General features: G+C 35.2%; 1 protein-coding gene across 20 annotated transcripts in view; it reads left to right on the top strand.

Annotated features, from left to right (window-relative positions):
* Positions 1-18,370, top strand: part of LOC106874338 (dynactin subunit 1) — a 113,173-nt gene that overhangs the window by 22,411 nt on the left and 72,392 nt on the right. For all 20 annotated transcript variants that reach the window (XM_089362396.1, XM_089362394.1, XM_089362395.1 and 17 more), the window contains 3 exons: positions 14,642-14,753; positions 16,310-16,542; positions 17,333-17,530. In XM_089362396.1, coding sequence (XP_089218522.1) covers positions 14,642-14,753; positions 16,310-16,542; positions 17,333-17,530 — 543 coding nt within the window. The remainder of the gene's footprint in view (positions 1-14,641; positions 14,754-16,309; positions 16,543-17,332; positions 17,531-18,370) is intronic.

Genomic DNA, 18,370 nt, shown 5'->3' with positions numbered 1-18,370 from the left:
TATTAAGATTGAAATCAGACCCTTTTTTTTTTTTTTTCACATTTTCTTTTCTTAGCCTGACAGAGATTGCTCAAACTGTGATTTTTGCAGACCCTTATCAAGTTGGAAACTTTATTGCAACTTGCAGAGTTCAGAACCATTTTGTATTGCTGTTCCTATGTCTATTCAAGGCCTATTCTATTTGTCAGTTTTGGTCATACATGTGTTAATTTTAGTTAAAGACTGCCTTGACGTAACCATTTTGGGTTTAGTTAGTATTTCTTATGTTCTGACACATGGTGATTTTTTTTTTTCAGCTTCCACAAGTATTCATTGTCTGTAATAAGAGATGATTCCCATTCTGGCATAACCATTCATTTACATCTTTTGTTACTATCATTAACTCATCTAGTTGATCCAACAAGCTTCAATGCAATGTTCCACTTGCTATAAATACAGCTAAATCTCTTTCAAATCACTTCCTGTCATCTACAAAATGTAATGATTCCGTCTTGAAAGAAAACATGAGATAATCTTGGTTGGAATATCTTTTCTTTTCTTATAGGTCAGCACAATTAAGGTCTTGAGTTGGATTACACAGTAATACATACAATTAAGCGAGCCAATCAGCAAGTCCTTATTTAGTAATTGACTTACTAGAAATAACACTTAACCCTTTCGATACCAACCCGGCTGAAACCACCTCTGGCTCTGTAGTACAAATGTCTTGTTTTCATAAGTTTTGAATTAAAATCTTCTGCCAAACCTTAGTCACAATTTAAGTTCCTAACACTAGCTTAATAATAACCAAGTTATTTTACTAAATTCTTTGTTATATTTAAAATTAATTGAAAGAAACACAGAGCATCTCAAAATAAATACGGTAACGAAAGGGTTAAATCTCCTATGAATTGCAACCTAATGTCTTGTCAAAAAACATGACTTCTACATACACTGACTAAAAGGCAGGTTGGTCACTGCTTTTGATCATAAGTGCTTGATCAGGGTTAACCTGGAGCTGATCATCGCCATTGCTATATATTTAGAGTTTCTTATTTGTATAAATATAGGTGTAGTGGGTGCTTTGTTTTTGTTTTTTGTTCCATGACACCAGCACTAGTGATGGTAACCCTGTAAATTAAGGCCTTAGCCTTGAAACTTACAAGATTATTATTATGAGTGCTGGTGTCATGGAAAAAAATAAACACCCAGCACACATCATGTGGCTGGCATTAGGAAGGACATCCAGCTTTAGCAACCATGCTAGTGTAGGCATTAATGCCAGATGCAGTCCTTCAACTCTTCAGACCCTATCAAAACTATTCAACTCGCCACCACATGGAGACCACATGTTAAATGACAATGATATGACGATGCTATGTAACACCATTCATATTGTTATGAATACTTCACACCCATAAAATGATTTAAGATTTTCTTTTTTTTATGTCTTTCTATTAATTTAAAATGTATCCCTAATCATTTGATATTTAAATATTCCTGGAGCTAGTTATGAAATATATATTGAGCTAATCTCTAGTAAATTTGGATGATGTCATGTCTAAATGTAGTATTCTTTGTTTGTTGTTCAATAATTTTTGAAGTGGAGGAACAAAAAAATAGCGATCAAAAGAATCTGATATTGATTTATTTTCTCCATAGCCTTAAAATTAATAAGTTAAAATTTAGTAGTGTGTGTGAGAGGTCATTATCATAATTTAGCATCCATTTCCAATGCTGCCATGTGTTGAATAGTTTAACAGGAGCCAGAAAGCTGCACCAGGTTCCAATTGCCTGTTTTGGCATGGTTTCTATTGCTGGATGCCCTTCCTAATGCCAACCACTTTACAGAATGTACAGGGTGCTTTTTACATGACACCATTTCAGGTGCTTTTTATTTGGCAATAAAAGCAGCTCTAGAATAAAATCTTTGACATACTCGATATAGATATATATATATATATATATATATATATATATATATATATATATATGGCACCACCGTTCGAGCGTGGTCGTTACCAGTGTCGCCTTCCTGGCACTTGTGCCGCAGCTTCGCGTTCCTAGCACTTGTGCCGGCGGCACGTGAGAGTCATTCGAGCGAGATTGTTGCCAGTGCCGCTGGACTGGCTCCTGTGAAAGTGACACATAAAAACACCATTTTGAGCATGGCCGTTGCCAGTACCACCTGACTGGCCTTTGTGCCGGTGGCATGTAAAAGCACCCACTACACTCTCGGAGTGGTTGGCGTTAGGAAGGGCATCCAGCTGTAGAAACTCTGCCACGTGGTTCACCAGTCCTCAGTCAAATCGTCCAACCTATGCTAGCATGGAAAGTGGACGTTAAACTATGATGATGATGATGATGATGATGATATATATATATATATATATATATATATATATATATATATATATATATATATATACAAGAATAAGGGCAGAGAATCGTCAATTAATAATAGAATTAATAATTAACAATTCTGCCAAGTAGTTCAGTATGAAAAAAACCTTTATCGGTAAAACTATTTATCATTATAAATATACAGGGATTAGCAATTGAGTTGCTTCTCCAACATACTGAAAATTTAGAAATAGCAGTCAAAGAACTACTGATTCCAAACTACAAATTTTTCTCTAAAATGGATGGCGATATTTATGGCACACATAGAACAAAAAACCGGAGGGAAAAGCGTAAACAAACCAAGCCTTTAGTTAATTGGATACGAATCGTTTCATGGTTAAGTGAATGGAAATTTCACTATTCCAATCTTCAGCCTCAATATTCTGATAAATTTGAAAGTGTCTCTAAAAAAAAAATTCACGGTAATTTTTGGCCATGCGACACCAAAAATCAACGATAAGAAAGGCACTTACGAATTCATCGGCTAGCGAGTTCAGGCACCTCACCTCAAAGAAATCTATTCCATGTGCGTCACAAATAGTCCCGTATGAAAAAAAGTCCTGTGTGGAAGGGATTACGGTTTAGCCATCTAACTTAGAGATATCAAATATAAAATATACAAGAATAAGGGCAGAGAATCGTCAATTAATAATAGAATTAATAATTAACAATTCTGCCCCTGAACTCGCTAGCCGATGAATTCGTAAGTGCCTTTCTTATCGTTGATTTTTGGTGTCGCATGGCCAAAAATTACCGTGAATTTTTTTAGAGACACTTTCAAATTTATCAGAATATTGAGGCTGAAGATTGGAATAGTGAAATTTCCATTCACTTAACCATGAAACGATTCGTATCCAATTAACTAAAGGCTTGGTTTGTTTACGCTTTTCCCTCCGGTTTTTTGTTCTATGTGTGCCATAAATATCGCCATCCATTTTAGAGAAAAATTTGTAGTTTGGAATCAGTAGTTCTTTGACTGCTATTTCTAAATTTTCAGTATGTTGGAGAAGCAACTCAATTGCTAATCCCTGTATATTTATAATGATATATATATATATATATATATATATATATATATATATATATATATAATGTTGAAAAGTCTGATTTTTACAATAATATACATACATAAAGTATGTCATATAGATAATATTTGTTCACTTTTATTCTAGTAATAACATCGTTAGTATTGGAACAAATGTCTCATGGTATTCCTCTCAACCGTTACGCTGATATTGATCTAATCAACTATATACCAGCCCCCATTTTAGAACCTGTGCCTGTCTTATTAGTTTTTTTTTTTTTTTAGGAATTCTTTTATCATCAAATGTCTGTATTTACATGGTTTATTTTATTGGTTTGCATCCCACTGCAGATGTTCTGTATTGTGCCCTCTGGGTATAATACTTAACCCTGCTTTCTAAATGATATACATAAGATATTTAAAAATCATTTTTGGTATTTTGTCACATAAAAAAAAGAAAAATTTGCCCAGTAATAACTCTGAAATATAGGAGAGTATTGTAGTTCGCTTGAAGCATTGTGTATTGTTTGTAAAGAATAAAAGTTTAGAATGGTACAACAATGCACTATAGAACAAGAAATGGACTATACACCTGTTGTAATTTAGTTATCTATAGTCCGATGATATTTCGGAATTACAATTCCTTCTTCAGATCTTCTTAGCTGGAGTCTCAAGAAGATCTGAAGAAGGAATTGTAATTCCGAAATATCATCGGACTATAGATAACCAAATTACAACAGCTATATAGTCCATCTCTGAAATATACTAAATTTTTGTTGAAACATTAGGAAAAATACTAATAATATTTGGCTTAGCTCTATTTACTGTCTAATACAGATATTTAGTGTAGGAACATTTATGCCAGTCATGAACAAACTGCAGCCCAAGTGACTTGCTGAATGGCATGCCTAACAAAAAATTAGCTTGAATTTTTTTTTTTCCAGTGGCACTACTTGCCTGATAATGAATGAGCTATGTCTCATGTGACCTGCTTCTCAAAAAAGGTTGTTCATGCTTGATCCATGCAACTTCTAAACCTGCTAGAAATAATGACCAAACCTCTCTCAAATCACATCTTCCCCAGCTTTAAAATTTTCGATAATTGGTCTGCAAGGGTCAACCAAAATATTTTGATATTTTTTTGTCCTTTCATAAAAAGTTATTCACATTTTTCATTATATCTTTCTCAAAAGGAGGAAAAGCAGCAGGGCTTTTAAGACTGGTAGGTGAAAGTGGGGAAGCTCTTGATATCTTCAAACTGTAGACCTTATCTGAATGTTTCCACCAAAGTGGACTGGACTATGTGCTTGTATTAAAGAAGGTGATAGATTAAGTCTGCCATCATTATTATTATTATTATTATTATTATTATTATTAAGAAGGCAGTTAGCTGGCAAAATCATTAGCATGCTGGGCAACATGCTTAGCAGCATTTCGTCTGTCTTTACGTTCTGAGTTCAAATTCCACTACAGTTGACTTTACCTTTCATCCTTTCGGGGTCGATAGAATAAGTACCAGTTGAGCACTGGTGTCGATGTAATCGACTTACCTCCCCACCGTACTTGCTGGCCTTGTGCCAAAATTTGAAATTATTATTTTGTTATTGTTAAAACTGTTTCTATAAAGTAGTGGTTGCACACCAGATGATCAATGTTTTTTTCCATATTCTCTGGTCCCTTTTTGAATATTCATCTTCTGCCTCATGTACTTTATCATTACTATAACCATTATTAACTTGGGCTACATTTGATCCAGAGGTGGTCGATGACTGCCCTTTTGTTTTACAAGTCATTTCTGCTAGCTGTCCTATCGTTTTTACCTGTTAGTTTTTTTTCTCCACTGTCACAATTTCTCAGCATTTTAGTGAGTCAATGAAGGTATCTGCCTTTGTGATCATTGAACCTGCTAGGGATAACAATCATATCTTCCTCAAATCACATCCATCACCTTGAAAGAGAGAGGGACACATTGAATTGATCTAGTCTTAGATCATTCCAAAAAGGAAAAAAAGGGGGGTAAAGATTAAAATGTTTAACCACAGATGGAATGCCTTTAATTAAGGCTCTGCTCAATCAGAGTTGACCTGAGACTAATTAGCTATTCTGCATTTTAATATAGCCATTAGAAATTAAAGCGGCAAGCAGGCAGAAGCATCAGCAGACTGGGCAAAATGCTTACTCTTTTTACTCTTTTACTTGTTTCAGTCTTTTGACTGTGGCCATGCTGGAGCACCGCCTTTAGTTGAGCAAATCGACCCCAGGTCTTATTTTTTGGAAGCCTAGTACTTATTCTATTGGTCTCTTTTGCCGAACCGCTAAGTTACGGGGACATAAACACACCAGCATCGGTTGTCAAGCGATGTTGGGGGGACAAACACATACATATATATACATATATACGACGGGCTTGTTTCAGTTTCCGTCTACCAAATCCACTCACAAGGCTTTGGTCGGCGCGAAGCTATAGTAGAAGAAACTTGCCCAAGATGCCACGCAGTGGGACTGAACCCGGGATCATGTGGTTGGTAAGCAAGCTACTTACCACACAGCCACTCCTACGCCTTGGCAACATTTTGTCCATCGTTATATTCGGAGTTCAAATTCTGCCAAGTTTGACTTTGCCTTTCATCCTTTTGGAGTCGATGAAATAAGTACCAGTTGAGTGCTGGGGGGTCGATGTAATTGACTTATCCTCTCCTTGAAATTGCTGGCTTTGTGCCAAAATTTGAAACCAGTATGTTCATTATGATCCAGTTCAAAAGGGTAACAATTATACCATCATTTATTCAAGGAGAACAACCACACTAAGTAGAACAACAAGAAAGTATTTTTACTGTCTTTTAAAACCTTTCTGTGAACCTTCTTTAACCCATTACCTCCCATAATTCTATTAACTGGAATTTTTTTTTTTATGAAAGTTTGATTTCTAGCATAAAACAGCCTTTGAAACATGCTGGAATGATCAAAATAACATTTCAAAGTAACATTTTAAATAGAAATAAGCGAGATATTGGGTGAAAAATTAGCAAACCTCATTTGAATATCAGAGAAATATACCTAGTAGATATAGCAAAAAGGTTAGATATGTGTAAATATTGACAGATAATTACGAAATTTGTAATTTTTAAGTGATCTCATATGAGATCACTGGTAGGTAATGGGTTAAATATCTGATCAAGCAAATGATCAGGCATTAGTCAGTATTCTGTTACTGTCTTTGGAACTGTGGCTCTGCTGGCGTACCATTTTCAAGGGCTTTAATTGATTAAACTTTGTCTCATGCTTATTTGATTGATCTCTATTGATTAGCATACGCACATAACTTAAAGTAGCATAACATGGTCTAAGTATCTGAAGGTTCTTTTGTTTGATGCAACGATTTATCAGATGTTTCCTAACTGTTATAAGCATACATATATGATGGGCTTCCAAACAGTTTCTGCATTCCAAATTTCAGAAAGCTATTGCAGACATTTGCTGAAGGTGCTATGCAATAAGATCAAACTTGGAGATCTATATGATTGTGATACACACTTCTTAACCATAGAGCCAGTGTCATTCCATTCTTGGAAATTACCTGCTGTCAGCATGGAATTATTATCTAATTTATAAAGCCTCTGTCCTATTGTTACTTTATATTTTCTAACTGTAAACCCCGATGTTATTCAGTGGTTTATACAAAGGGATGCTGAAAAGTTCCTGGCTTTGGGTAAATAAGATACAAGATCAGTTAATTATGATTTTATTTAACATATTCCCCTCTCAGATTCACACACTTATTGCAGCAGTCCTTCAGTTTTTCTAAGCCCTATGAAAGAACTTGTAAAGTTAGGCCTCCAACCTGGCTTTGGGTAAATAAGATACAAGATCAGTTAATTATGATTTTATTTAACATATTCCCCTCTCAGATTCACACACTTATTGCAGCAGTCCTTCAGTTTTTCTAAGCCCTATGAAAGAACTTGTAAAGTTGGGCCTCCAACCAGGCCCTTCATGATACCCTTAAAGCCAGGAACTTTTCATACTTGAGAAGGGCTGCTGTTAATGTTTTTTTTTTCTTGTCAGCATCCATTTTACACTATATGTACTGTGGATAGAACTCATTTATGTCTTTAGTTCTTAGTTTTTAGTTCATACCTTTATTGATCTTATCAGTTACTTAAATCATGTTTGTTTTTACAAACCATATGTTGCCATATATCACACACATTCATATTAGTCTATTGCCAAATGTATTATCTTACATGTACACAAATATGCCATACTTGTTTTTCTTGTCACATTCAATATAATATATAACCAATCAGAGGCACAGTGGTTGAATTAAGATACTGAACTGCTTTCTGACTCCATCGTTGTGAGTTCAAATTTTGCTTACAGCCATTGCCTTGATTCCCCTTGGCAAAAGCACATGCTCTTGCTTGCTTTAGTCTGTTTGGACGGTAATAGCTTTCACTGCTATTTCATTACTCAGTATTTAATGGTAGGAAGGGCATCCATCTGTAAAATTAATTACTCTAATGATAACTATAATAACATGCAAAATGTTGAAGTTTGCTAAACTTGATACCCAGTAAGTTATAGAAAAACTTGTATCAATGTATTCTGAAGACGTATGAAATTATTGTTTCTTAGTATCTTTCCAAACATCATGTGATGAATAATAGCTATAAAAGCTAGATGTAAATTTGGTTTCATTACAAGAATTTCATAAATTTGTGTGTTCATAATTTTGGTTCAAGCCCATGTTCATTGTTGACTGTTCAATTTGCTTTGGCAAATGTTATTTGCTATTTAAACTTGCTAAAGCATGATTGTCAAAGGCTTTGAGTATATAAATACTTGTGCTGTACCACTTTTTTAAAAACCTATATAACAGGTATAACCCACGTTTATTTTTTTCTCCATTTTTTTTTCTGTCTGCTTTTGATATATGTACATATTACTCATTCCTGTCTCTCTTCTATGAGCAGTGGTTATGAAAAAATTATGGATATATTTGTTCCTGTTCTTTTTTTCTCTGAAATCAATGTGACATTTAAACGGAAAGATTTTAATTTTGAGTCGCTGGGCAGGTGATTTAGAAACGAAATGGAATTTGTAAAATACAGTTCATACTAAATCAACAAAATTTAACTGAAGTGAAACCCAATCCCTTTCAAGTCCAGTACACCGAATATTTTTGTCTATAATAAAATTACTTAATTCTTTAGTGTTCAGGTTACTTTTTCAAGTATATTGCTTATTTATTCCCATTGTTTTGAATTAATCGTGCATTATCTTGAAATTTCGATGATGTGATTGTATATTATTAGAATGACTTTGTAGGGTAGGTGTGAGAAGAGTAATCTGGCCAGTTTGAATGCAAAACAGGTTGAATATTTGGGCCAGATATGGCTGGCTTAAATACTAAAGGGTTAAAATAATCAAGTTAAGGTTTATATGTTTCAGGCAAAAAGCTAATTAGAAATAAATATAAGGCAGCTACCTGGCAGAATCGTTAGCATGCCGGGCGAAATGCTTATCGGTATTTCGTCTGCCGTTACGTTCTGAGTTCAAATTCCACCGAGGTCGACTTTGCCTTCGCATTGTGATAAATCTTCAGCAGCTTCACCAAAAGACTCTTCTTCCAGTTGGTTGGGATCTTAAGTACCAGTTACACACTGGGGTTGATGTAATCGACTTAACCCCTTTGTCTGTCCTTGTTTGTCCCCTCTATGTTTAGCCCCTTGTGGGCAATAAAGAAATAAATATTCAGTGAAGCAAAATTGGCAAGAAAACTCCTTGTAGAGTAATCGAATAATGCCAACGATCTTCTCTGGCACACCATAATGTTGTAAGATGTCCCAGATTGTCTGCCTGTCTACGCTATCAAATGCTATTTCAAAGTTGATGACGCACACACAGAGTGATGTTTGCCATTCCATTGTCTGCTCCACGATGACTCTGAGCATTGCAGTCTGGTCCGTGCGTGATCTCTCCTTTCTGAAGCCTGCCTGCTCATCTCTGAGTTGCTTGTCAATGGTATCTTTCAATCGCTCCAGGGTAAGTCTTGTAAGGACTTTGCTTGGAATGGAAAGCAAGGTAATTCCCCTCCACTTTTTGCATTGTGATAAATCCCCACTCTTTGGCAGCTTCACCAAAAGACCCTTCTTCCAGTTGGTTGGGATCTTCTCTGTCGTCCATACCAGGTTCAGCAGATGATGCATATGATCGATCATCTCTTCTCCTCCTGCCTATGTGCTCAGGACCACTGGCCTGACATGGGAAGCAGCCAAGAAACATGCCAATGACTGCAAAAAGTGGAAAATAACTGTTGAGGCCCTATGCCCCACAAGGGACAAAAAGGATTAAAGAAGAAGAAGAAGTAAAATTGGATGATATTAATTTTCAGTGGCTGAACTTGAAGCTATAAATAATAGCCTGTAAATATTGGATTAAAAAATACCCTTTGGGCAGAAAAAGTCAAAGGCTGTCCATGGGACTTGAACCAACATCTGCAAGCCTGACTTATGCAGGTCTTCAAATTTCTGTATCCACTTATTCCACATTCTCTCAATGATTCTAAATTCTTATGCGATTAAAAAAAAAATAATAAATAATAGTCTTTGGCTAAGAATTTTTAAATACTTTCTCTGGCAATTGTGGGAGACAACTCCAGATATGCTTCAGGTTATTCTGACCTCATCACCAAAATATCACCTTTCCCTTCTTGTTGAACTAGTGATGACCGTGATGAAATAAAACTACAAGATTGTACCTTTATTGGTATAAGAAAATAAAATTATTGAGAAATTAGATGGCATCTGAATGAATTTCTAAACAATTCTCTTTTTCTATACCCACAAATGTATGGTCTTGAGTGATCTTTCTTATTTACTGGGAACATGGAAATTAATATTAGTCAGTGATTAATATTGCTTTTTATCCTCATTTCATAGTTTAACTTGCCTGTTGTTTTCCCTCCAGATGGCATCTCTTCTAAATGTGAGTAGCCATGCAGCTCCTCTATAAGAACCTGCTCTCCCCTCACCCCTTTTTCTTATACTTTAATCCCTTGTCCCCTAGACTAAAGCTGATCCCACCCCCACTCTCCTTCAAGGTATATACTCTTGTGAGCTGCATGGTGACCTCAGTGCTGGTGCCATGATAAAATCACCCATACCTGTTGTAAGGTGGTTAGTACTAGAAAGGGCATCCAGCTGTAGAAACCCTTCCAAAGCAGACACTGGAGCATGATGCAGTCCTTGAACCCATCAGATTCTGTCAAATTGTCCAACCCATGCCAGCATGGAACGTGGACTTTAAATGACGGTGATGATGAGGGCATCTCTGAACTACTTAAAAGCAGGTTGGTTCAAATCTCATTGTATATATAAATTGAAAGTCTTTTATTCCAACTTATTAATTAGAGACAATTGTCAGAGTAAACTTTTTTTGTAGCTAATTGAAATGCTGCTTAGTGACTGGACTTGAAAAAAGGGGCTAGTAATTTTGTTTCCATGTTTTCTTCTTGGAGAAGATACGGAAAAAGGTTGTTAGTTTCAGTTTTTTTATTAACTTTGGTTTGAATATGCTCTGTATTCATTGTGTTTTGAATGTATAGAAGTTTTGTGTAATTGACAATATAGAATGCTTGGTATAAGCTTTTCAACACGAATAGACTGTTAATGTGGCAAAAATAGATGAACTGTCTCAAAACCGTTTTGATACAGTTTTGTGTCTTATTTAAGCCTTGGAAACAATGAGAGATCTTTGTTATTGACCTCTCTGATAATGTTTGAAAATGAGTGGCACTAAATCTTGAAAATTGGTAAAGCTTTTAACAAATATGTTCTTATTGAATTAATTTTTATGTGGTTACCATTTATTCAGAGCTGTCAGTAAATTATTTTACCATAAAAATTTTTTGAAAATTGTTTCCTTTGCCATACTTTTTCAGGTCATTTTCTCTAGTTGGAAATAGCTGCTTAAATGCCATTTAAAAAAAAATTTTAATCTCAGTTAATTAATCCTTTGCCTGTCCTTTGTATCCCTGTAATAGACAGGGCATATTTCCCTGGCATCCATGCATCATATATGATACACATTCCTAATTTTTTTTTTTTTTTTTTTTTTGAACTGCTAAAGTAACTCTGCACTTGTAAAAGGAAAGATTTATTATTACTCAGAATGTATAAAACGAGGAGTAACTAAAAAAAACAAGTTTGGAATATTCTGTTGTGTCTGGGGAGAGTCATTTTCTTATTGTGCCTTAAAATTTAACACACTCACCGGTAAAATTTCCACTTATTTCTTATTTTTATTTTCCTAAAATTTTCGTTGCGTCTTGCAACATTTTCAATAGTCTTGACTCTGAAAAGGTTGCAAGACGCAACGGAAATTTTAGGAAAATAAAAATAAGAAATAAGTGGAAATTTTACCGGTGAGTGTGTTAAATTTTAAGGCACAATAAGAAAATGACTCTCCCCAGACACAACAGAATATGCTTCAACACACGAAATCACATAAATCTTGCAAACCAAATCCAAAAACGAAAGTTTGGAATAAACTGATGAAAATGCTGTGGACAAGCAAAGGGTTAAGTTTCTGTTAATTTCTGTTGATTATATTTCAAACAGAAGTGCACAAATATTTAGGCTCTTCATTGTGTAAGGAAACCAAAGTCCTTTTAAACTTATCTGATTCTAGAAATGGTTGTGCATCTTGATAATTTCAGTTAAAGATAAATTAGCTCAAAAAGGAACTGTGACAGTTTTCTCAGTAGTTATAAAGATTTTGTTAACTTTTGAATTAGATCTAAAGGTAAGATCTTTCTGTTGCTACGGCTGTTGCATGATACCTTAAAAAAAGGAATACATAAAATCAACTGTTGAATTTTGCAAAATTATATGACAGAATATATAATAGTATATCTCCATGATACTTTTTATGTTATTAGTGAAAATATTACAGGTGAAGGATTATAAAAATTGAACTCAATTGTTTGCCCTTTTTTTCTTTCTTTTTTTCTAATAGCCCCAATAGTTTTAAAAGTCCCAATAATTGGTAATTTTAAAGAGTTGAATGTAACAATCAATTGAAATAATACCTATTGCTCTATTTTTTTTTTTTTACTTTGAGTAGAAATAATAAGACAAAAAAAATTAAAATGGTACTACTATCTTATTCAGAAGTAAATATGATATTACATTCTGTCATTTGTAGACTCGGATGCTTATTTCAGAAGTTTCATGTAGTGTTGGAGATGATGCATCTTGCTTGACTCAAACTCCTTGCGGCCAAATTTTCTGAAAAAAATCTGTCATATTGCTTAATATTCATTATGCCATCATGGAAACACATTATGTTGCTTAACAGTTTAGTTGAGCAGTCAGTGAGTGATAAACATGTTAAACAAGCCTACTCTACTGATGAGTTCAGTGTCTTTTGTTAGGTTAATGAGAGCCAGGGAAAATTGTCAATGGCAGACTTCCTGTTGGTGGAGGCCACATTGTGACCAGGGATTTACTCTGCAAGTTTCTGAATCATTTACGAAACTATTCAAGAGTCTGCTGATTATTCTGTGGCAGACACATCATGGGTAATGTACTTTAAAAAAATACAAACATTACATGTTTCATATGGGATATCTATGCAGAGGCGTAGGAGTGGCTGTGTGGTAAGTAGCTTGCTTACCAACCGCATGGTTCCGGGTTCAGTCCCACTGCGTGGCATCTTGGGCAAGTGTCTTCTACTATAGCCTTGGGCCGACCAAAGCCTTGTGAGTGGATTTGGTAGACGGAAACTGAAACAAGCCCGTCGTATATATGTATATACATATATATGTATATACATATATATATATATATATATGTATGTGTGTATGTCCCCCCAACATCGCTTGACCGATGCTGGTGTGTTTACGTCCCCGTAACTTAGCAGTTCAGCAAAAGAGACCCATAGAATAAGTACTAGGCTTCCAAAGAATAAGTCCTGGGGTTGATTTGCTTGACTAAAGGCGGTGCTCCAGCATGGCCACAGTCAAAAGACTGAAACAAGTAAAAGAGTAAAAGAGAGTTCTTTGGATTAAATGATAGGACAGAATATGTAACATTGACATACTTTAACAAGCTGGTATTTGTGTTCACTTTCTCCAATGAGGACTTTGATAGTTTGGAAATATCTGCCACATAGAAAAAAACTGTCATATTCCAAAATACCTGCTATGGTGTACTGACATTTAGATTGAAAGGTAAAGCTTCCTCATACCTGTGAAACTAAGATATATGCATACATCAACCCTGTCATTGGGGAAATTGTTACAGACAACATTGTGGAAACAGTGTCACAGATTAAGAAATGGGGAACAAAATTTTCATAAGATTTGGAGGAAGAAAGCTAGCACAGGAAGTTATGGCATTTCATTGAAATTCCACTGGCAACACTCACACAAGAAACAAGTCTTTATATTTCAGATTTATGGTTAAGGATTAGACTTCAGTCTTTTCAGAAAATGCTCTTGATCCTTTTCCCCCCTCTGCAGGGGCTCCATAGTCTACAAGACTTATAGATGCTATGCACATAATACTTTGCATATCAAGTTGCCCGATGTTTACACTGAAATCTTTCACTTTTTTTCATCATACATTCTGCTGGAGAGAAAAAATAAAAAGGAGAGACTAAGTTTCTTTTCCCCTTCAAATAATGTTCCATATTGTGAGATCCTATGAAAGTGCTTCTTTATAAGTCACATATGTACTGTTTGTATAGAATATAAAATTTTATTCTTATTTTTTTGTTGATGTTATTTTTGTTTTTGTGGTCATAATTCTTGAAAAATATTGACTGTGACCAGTACAGGTAAAATATTTATCATTCCTCACCTGTAATATTTTCACTAATTTAAGAAGTATTATAAAGTCATACTATTTTTAGAAAGGAAGTAGTTGTTTCCTGATTCTGCTAAATGTTGGGCAATTAATGTCTTAATTTTATCAGGCCTTGTCTATTTCATTATTAGTAATGCTGTGTTAACGAGTGTTTTGTTACTAATCAATACACTAGATGATAAATTTGGTTATATTCCAGTTTCTTTTCTTTCTCTCTTTCTCTTAAAATTTTATTTGACCATTTAGAAGATTCTTAAATGGTTTTGTTAACAAGTTTTTCTACAATCTTTAAATGAACATTATCATGAATTATTTTTGTAATAATTTTAAGTGTGATTTCATTTATTCTCCTTTCTCTCTGTAGATTCAAGCCGTTGACAGCCCAGAAGGAGGTTCTGACACTGCTACAACACCTACAGATGCCAAGAAGACTGCTCGCAGGTCTGGCCTCAGACCACCCAGCTTTGTTGGAAAAAGTATAATATTCTTTTATTGTTACTTTCTTTTTTTTTTTTATCTTTATTCATTCTCTTTTTTTTATCTTTAATCATTCTATTTATGAGCTTGATACTGTCTGAAATTAGCTCAAATTACCTGCAACTTATGATTTTTAGAAAACAAGCATAAGCATAGTTGATAAGGTGCAGATGTGGAAATAGGCATGGGTTGCTGTGTGGTAAGAAGGCAGCAAGCTGGTAGAAACGTTAGCACGCCGGGCGAGATGTTTAGTGGTATTTCGTCTGTCTTTACGTTCTGAGTTAAAATTCTACCAAGGTCGACTTTGCCTTTCATCCTTTCGGGGTCGATAAATTAAGTACCAGTTACGGACTGGAGTCGATGCAATCGACTTAATCCCTTTGTCTGTCCTTGTTTGTCTCCTCTATGTTTAGCCCCTTGTGGGCAATAAAGAAATAAGAAGTTTGCTTCCCAGCCACATTGTTTCAGGTTCTGTTTCATTGTATGACACCTTGAGCAAGTGTCTTCTAACTATATCCTAAGCTAATGAAAACCTAGTGAATGAATTTGATGGACAGAAACTGTAAAAAAAAAACCCTTGTGTGTATGTGTGATATAGTGTAATATATGGATTCTTAGAATTGTGTGGCTATCACAGAAGGTGGACTTGGCTAACACACCACATAGTAATCCAGTACAGAGGAGTACAATGCAGAGTCCCATGCAGTGGAAGTCCTGGAGATCTTATCAATGTAATTATTTTATGAGGAATATATAAACCATAAACACTCAGGAGGTATGAGGAATGATGATATTTATCTACCCACTTGTCATCTTTAGGATTACAGCTGTTTCGCAGTCTTCATCATGTTATAATAATTTCAGTGCATAATAAATAATGTTTACATGTCTGCACTAATATGCATGTTACACATTATACATTACAATTGTATATTCACAGATCAGTTCATCAGAACATCCTGGTTGCACCATGATGTTCTGGTGACCTGATGAGCTAGCTTTCTTCATCTGCATTGACTTATATACATGCATTTTTGTTCAGCCATGCAAATGTAATTTAATATGCACTGAAATTATTATAATATACAGAAGGCTGCGAAATAGCCATATTCTTAAGTATGACAAGTGGTTAAATATATTTACCTCCCATAACAAGTGGTTAAATATATACAACCGCTCATAACACACACACACACACACACACACACACACACCTGTGTGTGTGTGTGTGTGTTACTGTCTCCTCCCTGTCTTGTTATTGCTTAATGATTGTAAATGAATGTTACCATCATGCAAGTGGTGTCCGCTTAACATTTCATCCAGCTTGCTAACGAATCTGCCAGCCTTACTACTTTAATTAAGAATAATAGTAATAAAAGAGAGGATAATCTGAAATATAATCCAATTGAAATGTGGTGTATATAGAAATATCTAAGGTAGGAGTAAGTGAAATGAATGCATACTGAAAAAGAAACATAATTCTGTTACACTTAATGATTTGGTTTATATATTTTATTTTTGTCTCTGTTAATCAACTCTTGTCTATTGCGTGTAGGTTCTGAAAATATTGCTGAAGCTGCATCACGATCAAGCTCAAAGGAAACCAGTCCATCAACCAGTATGGAGATGTCCTCCAGTTTCAGTGAGCCCTCACGAATGCAAACCTCGATGACCACAAGTCGAGAGAGCACTGGCATCCCATCACGCATGTCTCGAAGCCGAGAAACGACCCCGAGTGAAGAGAAAAGCTTAAGCATTACTTCCCCAAGTACTCGGACTGTCTCACAGGTGAGTTTTGTTTCTTTTTTTCCTCTCATAATAATCCAGAATTGACTTCTGTTTGAAGAGATGTTTATATTTCAAGTGGATATACCTTTTATCTTTTAAGTCATTGGACTGTGCCCTCGTTGGGGCACCACTTTGCTGGGTTTTAGTCACACATTGCTCCTAGTACTTATTTTGATAAAGTCTAGTACTTTCTCTGTTAGTTGCTTTTACCAAACCATTAAGTTATGGTGATGTAAACAAACCAATACTGGTTGTCATGTGGTGAGGGACACACACACATACATATACAGTGGGCTTCCACATAGTTTCCTTCTTCCAAATTCACCCACAAGATCTTGGTTGGCCTGGAGCTGTACATGTAGTAGAAGAGACTTGCTCAAGTGGGACTCGACCCAAAACCATGTGTTTAATTAGTTGTTTTTGTTTCCAGTAAACAATATGTCTGATAGTTTGTTAGACATGTGAAGACTAGTGAAATAAAAGAATTACTTTAATTTTAAAACAACTATGTTTTGGCAACAGAAAGGGTGTCTGGACATAGAAAGTCTCATCCAACCCATGCCACATGGAAAAGCAGACGGGAAAATGATGGACACTTTTACAGTTGCGAACTGAGTGTTGTTGTTTAGTCCCTACTAAGCTTTGAAGAAGCAAACCTCAAACCTATGACCAAAAACATTACAGCCCTTGTGGCAAAATTTGAAACCATTATTATTATTATTATTATTAATTATCAATATCATTATTGAAACCAATTTCTGTTTTCTTTCTTTCATTACTGCTAATGAAGGCGGCAGCTGCTGATGTTACTGCCATGAGGACTATTGCTGAGGACAAGTTCTCTGTACTGCAGAAAGAACAAGAGAATGCAGGACTGAAAGCCGAGATCAAAGATCTGAATGAAAAACTGGAGACCCTGAAGGTAAAACGTATTGAGGACAAGGCCAAGCTGAAGGAATTTGAAAAACTGAAAATTGAGATGCAGATTGTAAGTATTTTTAAGTCTCCTTTGCTGGTGGTATGGAGGTGTTTTTTTTTCGTTTTGTATTTTGTTTTCTTTTTAATGAATTAGAAATATTTAACTTTTGATTAATCTTCATTATTGACATCTTTATTGTCATTAATACAATCATCATTGTCATCATCATTATCATCACTGCCATCGCCATCATCATTACTACCACCATCATCATCATCATCACTGCTATCACCATCATCATCATCATTGCCATCGCTATCATCATTACTACCACCATCATCACAACCATCACCATCATCATCATCATCATCACAACCATCATAGCTGTCACCATCATCATCACAGCCGTCGCCATCATCATCACAGCCGTCACCATCAGCATCACAGCCATCATCCTCATGGCCATCGTCATCATCCTCATCATCATCATCACTATCGTTGTTTTATTACTGCTATCACAACTATCATCAAGATATCATCACAACCATTCTTCTCCCCATCACTGTTACACAGCCAACATCAGCACAGTTGCTTTACCTGCCAAGAAACAGTGGAATCCCACTGAAATCACACACGACTCTAATTTTATAAAACAGACACCTTGGATAGTGTAGTTTAAAATATTTGAACTTGAAATGTAAAGTGATCCTAAGTAAAACTCTTGACCGTATATTTAATTAATGAATGACATTACCTTTGTGCTTCAATAAATTTTGAAAATAATGAGGAATTTGGAGGAATTTAGTAAAATAATGGATTTAAAAGGTGTTTGTGTGTAATTATAATAATAGAAATTTTTTAATTTTTATATAAGCATCTTACATGAGTGATTTTGTTACGCAGTAATAG

This window comes from Octopus bimaculoides, chromosome 14, assembly GCF_046866305.1.
Source record: "Octopus bimaculoides isolate indiv1 chromosome 14, ASM4686630v1, whole genome shotgun sequence".
Classification (NCBI taxonomy): domain Eukaryota; kingdom Metazoa; phylum Mollusca; class Cephalopoda; order Octopoda; family Octopodidae; genus Octopus; species Octopus bimaculoides.
Note: the sequence above shows the minus strand (reverse complement) of the source record. Positions and strands in the feature narration are given on the sequence as shown.